This window comes from Stenella coeruleoalba, assembly GCF_951394435.1.
Source record: "Stenella coeruleoalba genome assembly, chromosome: 15".
Taxonomy (NCBI): domain Eukaryota; kingdom Metazoa; phylum Chordata; class Mammalia; order Artiodactyla; family Delphinidae; genus Stenella; species Stenella coeruleoalba.
In genome coordinates, this window is record NC_137161.1 from 64,539,529 (window position 1) to 64,556,289 (window position 16,761).

The 16,761-nt window shown below is 38.1% G+C and overlaps 1 protein-coding gene across 3 annotated transcripts in view; it reads right to left on the minus strand.

Moving 5' to 3' along the window:
* Positions 1-2,380: 2,380 nt before the first annotated feature.
* The window catches only part of SMG1 (SMG1 nonsense mediated mRNA decay associated PI3K related kinase), a 97,842-nt gene continuing 83,461 nt past the window's right edge, over positions 2,381-16,761 (minus strand). For all 3 annotated transcript variants that reach the window (XM_079945325.1, XM_079945326.1, XM_079945327.1), the window contains 9 exons: positions 16,564-16,701; positions 15,052-15,204; positions 13,428-13,607; positions 12,254-12,481; positions 11,109-11,320; positions 10,841-10,947; positions 9,572-9,751; positions 9,387-9,493; positions 2,381-7,066 (listed from right to left, as the gene is read on the minus strand). In XM_079945325.1, coding sequence (XP_079801451.1) covers positions 6,989-7,066; positions 9,387-9,493; positions 9,572-9,751; positions 10,841-10,947; positions 11,109-11,320; positions 12,254-12,481; positions 13,428-13,607; positions 15,052-15,204; positions 16,564-16,701 — 1,383 coding nt within the window. In that variant the 3' untranslated portion in view covers positions 2,381-6,988. The remainder of the gene's footprint in view (positions 7,067-9,386; positions 9,494-9,571; positions 9,752-10,840; positions 10,948-11,108; positions 11,321-12,253; positions 12,482-13,427; positions 13,608-15,051; positions 15,205-16,563; positions 16,702-16,761) is intronic.

The following is a 16,761-nucleotide window of genomic DNA, read 5'->3' on the forward strand; positions in this document are numbered from 1 at the left end:
AACTCTAGCGAAAGGGCACGCCCAGCAGGCCGTTTATATAGGCCAGCTGCCTTTCCCGACAGAACCCGCGAAGCTCGCTCCTCATTGGGCAAATCGAGATCACGCTTAAGCGGGCCGGACCAACCGCTGCTCAGCGCTTGTCTTGAAACCCAGATCAAAGGAGAAGGAGACCACGCGGGGCCGAGGGGGCGGGGACACGGAATAACCAATCAGCACCCAGGAGATGTGCTACACCCCGCCCAGGCCTTTCGGAATCGGTTCAACTGCCCCTGGACGGGGCCTGGTACGGCCTTAGTATCCCCAGGGAGGGCCGCCATGGTGGCTCTCGGACTCTTCCGGGGGACCTCAAAGCAGCTAAGGTACCTCTCTGGAATTTAGTCCTCAAGGAAATATGCCACCCAATATCAGGCGGAGGGCAGAGATGGGCATGTGACGCTAACCGCATTGTGATTAAGGAGGCTGGCTGCCTGGGATCTTCTTCCCGACCCAGACGGTGGCCCTGACCCTGGCTGTGCCCCTAGCCAGCCCGCCTTTCTTCTAATACCTGCTCTGGCAGCCCTAGCCAGGCCGCTAAGCAGCTTAGACCCAGATATATGACTCACGGACTCGTGCCCATCTCAGGAGGTTTTGAGTACTGGTGAAAGGGGCCATTTATGTAGATTTTCTGCAATTTTTCCTTCCCTACCCATTAGGAATAAAGCCTTAGTTTGATAGAGGGGCGGGGGCGGCGGAGACGGTGTGGAAATCTGGGCATAGTTTCAGAACTTGTGAAAAATGCACCGACTTATAAAATTGGCTTATTTTCATGGGTTCTTTGGGGAAATTCTTTGTGGGGCACTTCACTTAAACTACGAGCTCCCCCTCCAAAAAGGGACTGGTTTTGACAGATCCTTTCTTACTAAGGTCATGCTAAGGAAAGATGTAAACCCTCTCATAAGAGTGGAATTTATTGCAATCTAAGAATTAGATGAACTATGTGAGAGAATTCTACATATTTCTCTCCAGGATTTCAAAATGCATTAACACTTTTCATTACTCAATACAAACAAAATAATGCCAATGTTAACCTGGTTAGATGTCTCTTTCAGGAAAACTTACCGTAGCTTTCAACTTCCAGCCTTTTACCCTTTTATAGTCATCTATATTATGCTATCGAGTTTATTTTAAAAGCATCCCTTAAATTACTACCGGGTTCATAAGATTTCAGGGAAGACATAAAGAAATGTGAGCCAACACATGCTGCTCCTAAGAAAACCAGGGGGGCCGGAGCACTGTGAATTTCAAAAAAGGTGTGAAATTTGCCATGGAACTTTGAAAAGAAATAAAGCATCTGTTCAGGTATAAACAGTTCAGGGGGGTAAAAAAGAAGCCTTTGCAAGGAAAGGGGACTCTTCAATAAACTGCCAATTAAGGGAATGTTGGGGTAAAACAGGTTATGTAGGTAAAATGCAGCCAGTTGGACAGCCCGTTTTGGGAGATTTTAAAGTTGTGACCTCTGAGGAGCAGGCCCTCCGCTACCTATTCCAAAGGAAATCAAAAGGTCCCAGTCAGTCGGCAGCCACACAGTGAGTGCATATACGGAGTGCTGAGCGCGAGATCTCGCCACAGGCACAGCAACGCCCTCTTCCAAAGGACAGGGTGTGGGGTTATTAGACTTTAAAAACTGCCCCGAGTATTTTAGGAAATCAGTTTTTGCTACAAAATGTGCCTGGTTTTCACCCAAGTTCCCTATGTACAACTTCAGAAGAAAGACTTTTCAACACCAGCTTGTGAAATTGAGATAGGTGAAAAAAACCTGAAGAAATGGCTTTCAAATAGCATGGGTTCTCCATAGAGTATCTGTTACTCAAGGAACATTTGCCCAGAATGATTTGCAATTTAACAGCCTAGGATCACTTCTATAAGTTCCTTAACTAACCTTCCAATTGCCCTATTTAAAAAAAACAAAAACACCCACGCTTAGTGTAGCTTCCTTTGGAGCTTTCTTTTTTTTTTTTTTTTGGTATTACAAAGGCAGGATGTGAACTTTTGAAATATATCAGGTGGCTAAACAATTAACATAAATCCTAACATAATCTAGCAGCAACAAATGCAATCTGATTTCTAGATATTAAAACAAGCTGGACATTGTTTTCCTTCAGAGCTTTCATACACCAGGGATATACATGTCAATAGTATTCTACTGGAGTTTTTAAAGAAATACAAAATTAAGCTTAATAAATTGTGCCTTAATACTAAGAACTTTCCCACTGAAGTAAAATTTCTACTGCTATTCAAAAATACTATTAGAACACTGAGTGTAAAATACATTTTTTAGAATCAAGTTTTTAAACTTTTGTAGGTATTAATAATTAGCTTTAAAAAAAAAAATCTCCCCATATTCCAAAATTAAGTTTTCTGGAAACTACTTCAACAAATTCAGAGCTTAAATCCTACGTCTTTTAACACTTTATTTTTTGAAAAACAGGTATTTCATACAATCTTTGCCACGTTAATGCAAATATGCACAAAGTAGGCCATGTATTTTTGTTTTCCAAAAGTTGCATTATGAACACTTTCAGGAAGCTGGTGTGATTTATTCAACTTTTAACCTTAAATACAATCACAAAATTATAACCATCAGGAGGCATTACAACCTTTTGTACAGAGAATCCACTCTATTTATACAATGTTACTAGAACAAGGAAGATTCATTTCAACTCAATTTGCTCTACATAATAAGGGTAAAGTAAATTAACAAGTGAAGTGTGATGTTGCCATTGACATCACAGGTGGAAATATAAGGAAAATTTAAACCAAAAAATAATTGACACAGGAACTTCAAACAGGAGCTGAAACTTGGGTCAAAAAAAACAACCAAAAAAAAGCTGCTTCGAAAGACATAAAAACATTCTGCAAGTCTGCATTTCAGAACAACATTCAATTCATTAAGTTTATCATCTTCAAAAGCCGAGCTAATTGTATGACACTTTTGCATTAGCACAACAGCTTCCCTAGTAAGCCCAAATTCCCATGGAAAGCAAGAGACTGAATGGTTCATGTTGTACAACTAACTCTTGAACCTATAAAGCTTCTCTCAATTGGAGTCCATTTGCCCTTTTGTAAATAAGAGATGGTGATACTCTTACCCAGGCATAAAAAAAAGCAGGAAAAGTGCAATAAACCCTTCCGGGTTCCTAATACAGTGAATTTCCTTCCCCAGTGTTTGGAAAATTTATAATGCTAGTTCTTCCCCATAGAAGGAGTATTTCTAATACAACCCAAATAATGAAAAAATCTGTCACTTCTTTAAGTGACCCTTACCATTAACATAGTCTACCTCCTAGATTTAAGGGGAGGGGGAAAGTCCTAGCTCTAAATTACTGGCATTTTACAATCTCAAGATACAGAATGGAAGGTCATTGGTTTTCATATTTATCTGGTTTTATGTAAAACAAAGGTACTTAAATGTGCTAACAGAAAAGCGTTCACTGATTTTTGATGCATACGAACAGAAGCTAACAAGGCTAATTGTAGATGCTTTCTTTAATAGGAAAAGAATTGGGAGAAAAGAAGAACCAGCTTCTTTGATTTTAGTACTGCCAAAACAAGTAAGCCCCCAGAGTAATCACAAATATGTGGAGGAAAATAGGCCAGGAAGACTTTTCAATTCAAAGTACTGCCTATATCACCCCAAATTTAAAAGGACCTAAGATTGCACATCAACTCTAATATTTGGCTGCACTTGCATTGCCCTGCTTGGAATTTTTTAATGGCTCTTTCCTTAAATTTCACACATCAGAACAACCACAGTTAAAAACAAAAACAATGCAGATAACATCAAACGCTGGACAATATAAAGAACACTACATACTAAGTTCAGGTAATAGAGGCAAGTGTTAAGGGCAGAAGTGATGGAAGTTCTTCTTTGTATTATAAACCCTCACCCTGAACCTGGGGTTTGGGCTCTAAGAAAGCAATTTAGGGAAGCAGATCAAGAGCTTGATTCTCAGTTCTCACACAGAAACCTCACACATCTCAAAAAACTCACAAGTGTCAGACACAAAAGAATCTTAATAACCATCTAGCAAACTATGTGAAGAATTCATGACCAGAAATAATGAAATACTGCAAGACACACCAAAGAAACAGTAAAAGAGAAACACAGACAGCACCATAAACTACTAAGCCTCCACAGCTTTACAGATAAATCAACTAAAACTCAGGCAATTCTAGAAAATTAAAGACAGCAAAACACTTAGGATAAACTTCAATTTCCAAGGGTCATAAGTTATTCTGTACCCCCTGAATCTTAGAGAGGGAAAAAGAGAGAGAGAGAGCATAAGAGAGACAGGGGAAGGGGGTGGGGCGGGAGGGAGAGAGAGCAAGAGGAAGGGGAAGGGGAGGGAGAGGGTGAGAGAGAAGGAGGGAGAGAAAGAGAGAGGCAGACCCCTGGTTTTCCACAGGTATTTCTGTATCGTCAAAAATGCATGACTTCATAACCACAGCACTCTGAACTTTACATTATTTTACAAGATAATCACCAAAATATATCCCTGTCTTCTCAAACTGCTGTATCACCAAGGCCTTTGTACCTCTGATTAAATCTGACTGTTGAGTTCTCTTACAACAGGTCAAAATAAGGCTACTTGCCAAATGACTTCCCAGAAGAAGCCAAACTGTACAGACTGGGAGTCTTGTTGTCCAGAGTGCAGTGAAGAGCAAGCTTTGAAGTCCCCAGTTATTCCTATCTGCCCTACAACCAAACATGTATATGCCACACTATTCTCTGAGGGACCATTTTAAAGTAAAAGTGATGGACAATTTAGCAGAGACGCATGTTTTTTATGTAAAGCTGTTTTGTTTTCGCTAGGATAAGGTGCCAGGTACCTCTGAAGCCTGAAATTCACAGGCAATAAAATTAACCTATTTCATTTATCTTCTTTACCAAAGAAGAAGCAATTTCTGAATACTACCTATAGGGACAAACTAGTGTGAACTTGTTTTATCACTGTGATAAAAGTTTTTCCTGTGACAAAGAATGTTGTTGAAAGACTGTTTAATCTTGAGAGAGAGTAGAGGTAATCAAGTGATGAGTGCAATAGCCTCTAGGAAATAAAGCAGTGTGCAAAACACAATATGGCATTATTATTCCAGATAGGTTGTTTTGATTGTGAAAATAAGGTTCAAGATGAATGAAGAAAATAAAATTTGATGCACTAGTTTCCTTAACTTGCTATTAGACACATGGGGGTATTCAAAGATACCACCTTTCTTGTAATACCTGTCAAAGTATTCGAAGAGCACTGATACTGAAATGCATTCTCCCATGAGTATTTAAAGATTATATATTAACGTGGCAATGAGGATACAGGAAAGGCCAGAGCTATGTGGAATTTTTCCTTAATACCTTTCAAGTTTGTGAAGACTGGCAACTAGAAAGTGATCACAGTGCTAATCTCTAAAATGCAGGAAAAATGTACTCAATCCAGATTTTAATCATGTTCTACTTTGTGTTGATACGTGACTTTAGGAATCCTATTCTAGTCTGGATTTTTATTTTGGATCAACAATTGAGCTTACACAGTCAGTACTGAAATGCAATGCTAAATTTAAGGAAACCTTGATCATGAATTCACTACTGAACAGGAAACTTAAAATTGTGGAAAAAGTAAAGTACTTCACACACTAATAACTGAACTTAATAAAAGATGTTGGTGGTTCGCACTTTTGCTGATGTTTCATGTATATGTCCTAAAATGCCAGGTAAACTAAAGCACTTTTAATTTACACCTTGTAAATTGTAAATTAAAAGTACCAAATGAGAAAACTGAATTAAAAAAACATTTCACTCTACCTCCACCAGAACATCACTTTATTGTTAATCTGTCATCAACAATGTAAAACTCTAATAGGTACTCTATCCTGGTTTTTAAAAAGGTAAAAGATTACATTGGATTAGCTACTTTCTATGAAAGAAACTACAGCAATCACAGAAGAGGGAAAATTTGAATGACCTCCCAAAAATGTACACTATAAGCGAAGGGGAGTGTACATTAAATCAAATGTCTGTTAGATTCATTACCTGTGAATGCACAGTGACAATTCTGGAAACTGTACATGATAGAATCACAGAAATGACTTAAATAATCAGAATTACATTTTGTATGTGATCACCAGACCTTTAAACCATCCTTGCATTTTCCACGTTACTGGTGGTTTTGGAAAAATTTCTGTTTATCACTCCAAATATAAGTTGTTAACAGCATTGAGATGGAAGAATATGAAGTATAAGGACTGAAATAAAAGTGAATGTGAAAGATGGCTAATCTACTAGATCAAGTAAAGGGGGATGGGCAGATGGTGGGGGCTGGGGAGGAGGAGGATGGGGTGGGTTTTTTCCCTTCATTTCAGAAGTTCTTCCAACGTAGTGTTATCTGTTACATAGCTCTCCTTCTTCAGTCCATTTCTGAAATTCATATCGCATAGCCTTTTTGTACTTACTGGTCAACCCAACCAGTACTGTTGCCAAGCAACAAGTGTTATGCAAGAATCTGAATGCATCAAATCTTCCTTGGCTGTGTCGCGGCCCCAGTTTTCTCTGTTTCTGAGCGGGGTTTGATTTTTCCTGGATTGTACACACAGGGTCAGGTGGAATGGAGTTCCAAATCACTCTGTGCTCCGCGGCATCCCGATTTCTTTCTGCAGCTAACCTCCTGACACGTTTGCAGCTGTTCTGTGGCAGAAAGACAATCTCCGTGTTCAGGCGGTGAGCTTTCTTTCTTTCACCCTTGACCCTGGGGTTGCAGGCCATGGTGTTGGGCGTATCCCTGAGTGCAGCTGTCCTGCAGGATTCACTTCCTAGCGCACCGAGATTTCCTAGGTTTCCTCAGAATAAGCCCCCAGTTGCATCACCACCGACTGTGGTGTGGCTTTGGATGCCTGAGGCTGAGTTGATTCTGGTGGATGTCTGACCTCGCTTAACCAGACTCATCTACTGTCTTGCCATTCATACCCAGGCTGTCCAACCTTCATACAGCTGAGCCAAGTTATCTAGATTAGTTGCTTCCTTAATGACATAGTCAACCTGTAAAAATAGGCAGGATAGAATTAAAGCCATTTAAAACTTGAAAGAACATGGCTCATATATGAGTTATATGAACTGTTTAGGAGTAAGTTCCCAAATTAATTACCCAAAGATGTGTAGTTGTCATGGTGGGAAGAGAAGTTAAGTAATCTGAGCTTCCTTCATAATTCCATAACTTACAAATGTGTGTCTTGGGAAAGTCACAATCCCCTTTAAGCCTTATGAATCCTTAGATGAAGAGAGAGCACCACTGACCCCACAGGTGCCCTTGGGATTAAACATATGAATTCACTGGGCAAATGCTTAGGTGCATTAAAAAGTGCCCAGCAGATAGATTCTGAAACAGATTGGTACTCAGCAAATATCTATTGATTCTTCTTTTTTTTGGGGGGGGGGGGGCACACTGTGCGGCATGTGGGATCTTAGTTCCCCAACCAGGGATCCAACCCACGCCCCCTGCAGTGGAAGCACAGAGCCTTAACCACTGGACTGCCAGGGAAGTCCCCATATCTGTTGATTCTGACTCAGCTAAATTTTCTTTTATAGTAAGAGATATAATCGTTATCTCTATCCAGAGCACCCATCAGGGTCCAATTATATAGTAAATGCTCAATATAAGGCTGCTCAATTGTAACCTACACCAAAAGTTGTATGCAAAGAACTCTATACTTACCCCACTCCTGTGAGCCCCTTAACTTTTTCATATAAAATTTAATAACTATCAGAATAAAAAGCACAATAGCCAAGCAACCTTTAAAAAGATGGACAGAGACCTAAGATGCACAGTCATGAAAGCACACAGCCCATTAACCTACCAAAAAGTTTCTGAAGTAAGGATACCCCCGGACCCAGAACACCGTCCATGGTTTTTGACAAACTTGACGAACTCTCTCTAAAGAATGAGTCTTAAACAAGAAGAGCTTAAGCTTAGATCCTATACAGAGATGTAACAGTGTTTTTAAAAAAAAAAAAAAAAAAAAAAAAAAAAAAAAAAACTTTCCTTGTTGATGTTAAATTTGAATTGTGGATGCCAAACCATTAAAAAAATAGGACATTCACAAGTCTCAAATTTTTACCCCACAGAAGAAAAGGCATATGTGTAATGGAGAATTCAGGAGAACACTACCCTTGACCAAGTGATCTAACTTAACAACAAAGATAGCACAAACACACACGTGCCCCCGATGTAAGATTCTAAGAACACATCATTGGCGAAGTATTCTTGCGAAAAATGTTGATTCTGAATCTAATTATGAAGAAAATGTCAGACAAATACGAACTGAGACACATTCTGCAAACCAAGTAGTCTGGACACATCAAAAATATAAGTGTCATAAAAGAAAAGAAAGAAAAGGCTCAGGAACTGTTCTAGACATTAAAGGAGATTAAAAGTAGAACAAGTATATGAAATTCAAGATAAGCCTTGACTAAATCTTGTATGGGTTGGGGTGGGGTTGGGTTGGTGGTTAAGGAGAGGCAGGCTAAGTAATAAAGGACATTTGAAGAATTGGAGAAATCTGAATATGGACTCAATGTTGGAAAGAAGTCAATGGTTAACATCAATGTTAAGTTTCCTGAGTTGATAATTACATAATTATATCATAGCTATATATTATTAAAATGTTTTGGTTAGGAGACAAAGTATTTAGGCATGAAGTGTTAGAACGTCTGCAACTAACTCTCAAATGTGGTTCTGAAAAACTGTGTGTATGAACACACATACACAGAAAGGTAAAGCGAACGTTAAGAAAGCATCAACAATTGGTCTACCAATTCTAGGTAAAGAGTATATGAGCATTCCTATATTTCTATAGGTTTGAAACTTTTCAAAATAAACAGCTATGGGGAAAAGAATTCATTCCTGAATTTATATATATAATTTTAGAAACACTAATGATAAAATTTCAGAGTAATAACTTCAGACAAACTGACACCCAAGAACACGTTATAGATACTACTATTTATACATACTATGACACCCAAAATGTCATCCTTATTTCATTCAAAACCTTCACACAGCCCTCTCTAAAATGCAAATTAACGGTCTTCTGTTGGAGGACAGGGGGTCAAGCCACACGCCAAATTTTTGTTAAAAGAGAACTGGGAAGAAAGGAAAGTGCTAATAGGGTAGAGTCAGAGTCAAATGCTGAATATTTGATAATCCTAGAACTGTGTCACTCAAAATCTTCTGAAGCCAATGAAATCAATTTAAGTTCCTTATTTCTTGATATATCACCAAAGGATAGGGGTGAGGGGATCTTTAAACCTATACTGTTTCAGCAGCATTAAAATGTGTAGCTCAAGTTTAAAAAATGGTCACCTGTTCAGCAACTGACATCCTCCTATTCGGATCAACATCTCGGCCCTCTAACTTGGCTTTCACTCTCTTCCACACGCTCACTGCATATGAGTTTCTCTCCTGCACAGCTGTGAAGCAATGGAAACGTGTAAGTCAAACCACCACTTAGTATTAATATTTAAGGTATCCTTATTCTGACTAATTACCTTTTCCAGTTTTAGGGTCTCTGACAGCCTTTTTAGGACTACAGGCAACACTCTTGCCAGTTCCTGGAACAGTGCTTGGTGGAGTATCTGCTGATGTAGCTAGATTTTTCTGAACCAGCTTTCTAGCATTCTGTGACATGACATCAGGCTGAGTCTTCTGGCCAGTGTTGCTCCGGACTGCTATAGAGAAAGAGTTGGTAGCTCAATTTACATGTACACAGAAAATGAAGGAGCAGGGCAGTGCTCTCTCAGTCATCAACTACAAACGGACAGCCCTGATACTAGATATGATTTTACAACCTTAAAGTCCTTATCCCTTAAAATAAAAACTCTCCTCCTAAAAATATAGCCTAAACAGCTAGATATTCAGACATAAATTTGTACAACGATGCTCACGAGTTTGTTGTGGCATTAAAAAACTACAAATATCTTAACTGTCCAACAATTAATACGGTAAAGTCATAGAATGGCACATTAAATCTTGCCATTAAGTCATTTTTTTGATTACTTAATGATAGGGAAATTATCTATTTAATAGTAAGTGGGAAAAGGCAACAAAAGTTGCATTCACAGAATGATCCAACTTGTATATGTGTGTGCATGCATATAGGGAATTCAACAAATACATAGTGGTTTTACCTCTAATTGGAATGGAACTATAGATTTTCCTATAATTATTTTTCTGTATTTTCCTAACAGAATATATTTTATAATCATAAAATAAATTATTTAGAGAGTATCTGAACACACGGTATTTTTACTCTCTAACAATAAGTACTTTTAAAATTAAGCCAGAATTTGTTCAGTTTGAGATATGACAAGAGTTTATGGAAACCCTTTATTTTAAATAATTAATTTTTTAAAATTGCAGTATAGTTATTTATAATGTTGTGTTAGTTTCTGTTGTACAGCAAAGTGAATCAGTTATACATATACATATATCCACTCTTTTTTAGATTCTATTCCCATATAGGTCATTACGGAGTACTGAGTAGAGTTCCCTGTGCTATACAGTAGGTCCCCATTAGTTATCTATTTTGTATATAGCATTATGTATATGTCAGTCCCAATCTCCTAATTTATCCCTCCTCCCGCTCTCCCCCTTTCTACATTTGTGACTCAATTTGCTTTGTAAATAGGTTCATTAAGGAAACCCTTTAAAAAGGTGATGACTAGAAACATATTAGACACTCATTAAACATCTTAGCATCTATGTGTAGATTATTAACAGGTCAAGATTCAGGTTCTTCTGAAGTAGGGGAGTCTTACCTGCAGCAAAGGATGGCTGGTAAGTAGCAGATGACGTTGGACTCGAACATTCATTTGTTGCATCGGTGACTAAGGGTGATGCAAAACTCACTAAATTATTATAGACACTGAAATATAAAATAAAATGGCTCATTTATGATATGCTTTAGCAAATAGCTACTTATAAATATGAACAAAACTGAAAAAAAATTAAATGAATTAAATAAACAAACTTACTCTACCAGATGTTTTGCTTATATTTTAAATTCAGGCCAGAAGGCATTCTTACCTCTGACTTTGTGTTTTCAGTTCTTTCAAGGTGGGAGTTATTTCCTGGAGCATTTCAACATGTTCTTGACTTCGAACCTGACCCATAGCTTGGACTAATGTAAACAGCACTGTCTGAATGTTGTCCTGCCATGATTTATATTCACCCAAGAACTGCCTAACACTGTTCTCATAGGGAACATCTTCACCATCTGCCAGAGCAGCTTCTTCATCCTAGAATCAGTATGTTAATGATCAAGAAAAATGGTATTTGCTTCAGTAATTACTCTTAAAACCATCACCTTTTGGATAACAGGTAATACGTGTTTTTCAAATACCAATGTGTTTATAATATGCTTATTACAATTTAACTCCTTTTCCACAGGAATCTTGTTTCCAGCACAAATAAAAACTCCAATGAAAAACAAATCCAGGGGTGGGAGGGAGGGAGACGCAAGAGGGAAGAGATATGGGAACATATGTATATGTATAACCGATTCACTTTGTTATAAAGCAGAAACTAACACACCATTGTCAAGCAATTATACCCCAATAAAGATGTTAAAAAACAAACAAACAAAAAAAAACAAATCCAGGGAATGCCTTGGCAGTCCAGTGGTTAGGACTACACACTTCCACTGCAGGGGGCATGGGTTCGATCCCTAGTGGAGATCCTGCAAGCCACGTGATGTGGGAAAAAAAAAAAAAAAAAAATCCAAAAAGGAAATGATTTACTGTTTTGTGATGATGAAGTAACGCAGCCTTTTCTGGGGATTCAGTTTCCTTACTATCTAGATTCTGTACTAGAGGGAAGATATTTCATTTATTTTGGAAGCAAGCTATACAAGTTTGGGTAGGGAGGTGCAAGAGAGGTTAGAGATCTAAATACTCTGTGAGACTAGGTTCAAGTTTCAGCTCTACTATAAATTATATGACTTTGGATAAATCAATTTCTCTAAGCCCCGGTTTCTCTGTGAACAAAATCAGAATACTACTTATACTTACTACCTGCTTAAAACAAAATAGTTGATGAAAACACAAATTAACTCAGTGACAAACAAACTGGAAATATGACCTGAGAGAAATTAGGGTTTTTTCTCATAAATAAAACTGTTTGTAATTTTATAAAAGGGGGGAGTAATTATGTGTCAATGGTATTAGTCTTACCTTGGCCATTGCTTTCAGGAGATGTTTGACATCTCCAAGCTGCCGGTTATGACCAGTGAGCACAGTCTTTATATTATCAACCAAATTCTGAATTGTTTCACAGACCGTTTCTATCTGTTGCTCTTTCTCTGTCTGAATTGCTCTCTGAGTAGACATATCCTGGGTCAGTTGTTTGTGTGCTGACAAAAGCCATTCAGAGCTGCCAATAGGATGTTCAAGACTCGTGTCCTAAATAGAATAAGCATTTGTTTGATTTTAAGTATCAGCCAGAATAATATAAGGTTCTTTTCTTCATCATCATCTCAAAAGACATTCATAACTCAAGCCGCAACACAAAGAACCTCAGTTGCTGAGTCATGAATTAATTACCTACAAAACACTACTTGACAATAATAAACAATCTATAAAATACAGACTAAGATTTTTACCTTTTCTGCATAATCATACAGGGCATAAATGTTTAAAGTTTAAAACCTAAGAAAACCTAAGAAACCTAAGGAATAACAAAGATGATCCATATCCGGGAAACTAAACCCACTGTAAATCACTCTTTCTCACTGTTGTGGCCTCTCCCGTTGCGGAGCACAGGCTCCGGACGCGCAGGCTCAGTGGCCATGGCTCACGGGCCCAGCCACTCCGCAGCATGTGGGATCTTTCCAGACCAGGGCAAGAACCCGTGTCCCCTGCATCGGCAGGCGGACTCTCAACCACTGCGCCACCAGGGAAGCCCTAAATCACTCTTTAAAATGAAACCAGAGTCTCGTAATACATAGTCTAAAGCCTTCCCACAAAGTAGAAATGCCGAATTTATCAACCTGATAATCCAGCATTCATCTTCCACTAGCCCTCTGTCTGCTACCCTACTTTCAGAGCATCTGAGTCATTTGCTACACACTGTCTTTCTCCTCCCCTCCGAACCTCCACAGTACTTCCAGTTGTAACTCTGAGAGTTCTTTTCACTTTTTGATTCACTGTATTATTTGTGTAAATAAGTTCCTTGGGGGCTAAAAGCAAGATTTAATCATCACGGTACCCCCTCATAACATCTCATATACAGTACATGCTCAATAAATGTAAAGTAGTGAGTGAATGTATTAAATTGATTTGGAGGGCATATAGTTGGTCTTATTTTAATCACCCGATCTCTTCACTCCCACCAAGATTCAAGACTTACCACTCTCTGTAATAAACGAAGCTCTAACTCAGAGACCGAACTGTTAAACTGTGATGCAAATGAACACATTTGCTGACACCGTTTGATTAGTTCAAATAATGAGGCATCCAGGTTTAAGGCTTCTGCAGTTCTAGTACGTAAACTTTCAAAATGAATGATATTGCTGCAGAGGAAAGTGACCTGTGAAGACGAAAAAGAAGAGTGGAACCACCACAATGAAGAAAAAATTTGCAATTAATGAAAACAAAAAAATATTACCTATTGATTTCCAGAATTCAGGACCAGGTCCTGAAAATGTATGAATGTATGACTCTTGTGGGAAACAGACCTACTCCTTATAAAAGCTAAATAAATGAACATTTTTTGGTTGATGCTGTTAAGACTGAGATGGCCAAAAGCACCTAAGGAGAATCAGGTAAATATTATCTTCTGCACGATTGTTTTTTAACTGAAATTTTACTCCATACTAAAACTGTTATGATATTCAGCTGCAATTTGTTCGTGCTGTGTCTGAATTCCAACCTGAAATGTTCCCCTTCTGCTTCTACTCCTGCCTAACTTTACCATAAAGATCAGAAAACACTAACTGGATATTTGACAATATTAAGCACATCTTTTAAGGTACAACAATAGTATTGTGACTGTGTTCCTAAATAGTTCTCTCTTTTTTTAAAAAAATAAATTTATTTATTTTTGGCTGCGTTGGGTATTCGTTGCTGAGTATGGCCTTTCTCTAGCTGCGGTGAGCGGGGGCTACTCTTCGTTGTGGTGTGCAGGCTTCTCATTGCAGTGGCTTCTCTTGTTGTGGAGCATGGGCTGGTTCTACGTGTGCAGGCTCAGTAGTTGTGGCTCACAGGCTCTAGAGCACAGGCTCAGCAGTTATGGCACATGGACTTAGTTGCTCCGCAGCATGTGGGATCTTCCCGGACCAGGGCTCAAACCCGTGTCCCCCGCACTGGCAGGCAGATTCTTAACCACTGCACCACCAGGGAAGTCCCAATAGTTCTCATTTTTATACTTATTGAAATACTTACAGATAAAATGATATAATATTTGGGATTTCCTTAAATATGGGATGTGAAGGAGGAGTAGGAAGTATAGAGGAAATAAAGTAGGGCTTAAGTTGATAATTATTAAATTTTGGTAATGGGTATATGGGATATGGGAATCCTATTAGTCCAATTTTGCACCTGATTAGAAAGTACATAGTAGTTTTTGTTTGTTTGTTTTTTGCTCCCAATCACAACAAAGTTAATCCACAACCTCTGGCAGTACACAAGGTCCTAAGACATTTTATTGCCATGTGGAAAAAATAACATTCAAATCTTTATAGTTGCATATAAGGAAAATCTTAGATAAATATGGAATTAAACTCTTTATTTTCCAAGAGGCTGGATCCACCTTATATTTAACTGCGAGGTAATAAGAGTCTAGGGAAATAACTGGCTGTGAGCTCAGCCTAAGGATGCCCCATCTTTCTCCCCCAAGGCCTATCAGTCCTTCTTCCCAGTGCTGTAAACTAGAGAGTGGCTCTCAAGCTACTCCTAATTATCCCACATGTAACTTCCAATCAATTATATAATCCTGTAACAGAAAACAAAATGGCGCACATGAGTGCCTATACCTGACTTGCTCTTTGGCTCTCTTTAAGGACAAGATTTCTTCTTTCAGCTATTGTTGCTTCAAAATCTTGTAGTACAGGTGTCAGTGCAGGGTTGGCACCACCTGCCCACTTGAGTCGCTGTTCAATACTTGCTTCAAGTGCTGCCAGTTTCTCCTATAAAAGCCAGCAGAATCTCAGTGAAAACGACACTCTTCACTTCCTGTCTGTTGAGCATTTTATATAAATACAAGAGATTCAAAAGAAGTAGGATGGGGCATAAGTAAATTAGAAAACATCTTTAACAAACTGTCACCTTTTGGAATTAATCTTGATTTCACGTTGAATATTTAAGGCTAAACACGTTTTGGATAGGTAAGGATTGGCTTTCAGTTTATTGTCTTAAAATTTGCAGAAAGAAGTTTCATTTTCATTTTTAAATAAAATAGTCCTTAAAACAAAACACCTGCTACACCAAATTCCCACTGCACTATATGTGCTATCTACAAGAAAATCCATTTATACTTTTGATTGTGAAAGATGAAAATCAGATTCCCACAAATGCAAAAATTTACGAATAATGGTAAAAATACAGCCAGGTTATCATGACGAGGAAGATTCTATATAACGAAGTTGCTTCATTATTTATTCAACGTTTTGAGCGGAGGAATTCACATTCATAGTCTCTCTCTTGCTCTCGCTCTCGCTCTCCCCTCCCTCCCCTATTTCTTTCTCTCACACATATACACCTCTAATATCAGAAAGGGCATGAGTTCATTCTCCTAAATTGAAAACTAGGACTAACATGCTGTAGAGAAAAGGTATTTCAATCTTCAAAGAAGTGAGCTCCAGAAAAATTTTATTAAAAAAATTTTAATTATTATAAAAGTGATTATACTTGATTTTATACTAGTATTAATCTATAAAAAGAACAGAAACATGTCAGTTACTACTGAGTGTACGAGATATAGGAATATTCACTATAGAGAGATATATAAAGCCATCATCAAACCAGTTTTTCTTATTTAAAAAAGGAAAGCGAGATTAAATATTTTGCTGAAATGACCAAAAAATAGTCAATAAAAATGGTTTGGAAAAATGTTCTGCTGCCTTTGACATCACAAAATTCCATTAAGTAACTGCACAATAGAAGTAAAGAAATGCCTAAGCTTCTTGGATATTAATAATAAGCCAAATATAACTGCTTTGTATACATTTCAGAAAATAAATTTGGTATTCGAGTTTTTCCCATTACCAAGGTCCCCTTAATGTATAAAAGCATGGTAATATCAAATTCATTAAAAACTTGGAATATTTAGTATATCTCTATTCTTGGTTCAAAATATACTGCTAAGATTCAGTTACTTCGGAGGGTAAGAAAAAAAGATATAAATTAAAAATAAAAGTGAAAAGGTATTATGTTCCTGTGGCTTAGAAGCCAAGGACAGACTGAACAACAGAGCACTAACACTTCACCACAGTGGAGGTCATTTCTAAAAGTAAGATGTACCAGAAGGAGGATCTGACAAAACACACCTGAACTGTTGCAATTGAAGTTTCAATCTGGCTCAGAGTATGGAGTTTCTTTTTCATGCTGGTTAAGATGGCAGAACGAGGGGGAGGAGTGACCGACATGGCTTGTGGTCTGTTGATAAGGAGATCTTCATGCTGCCACTGTTCAAAGAAAAAGAAATGTAATAAAATAAGCAGGAAAAAGGCCTTTAGATAAACAAG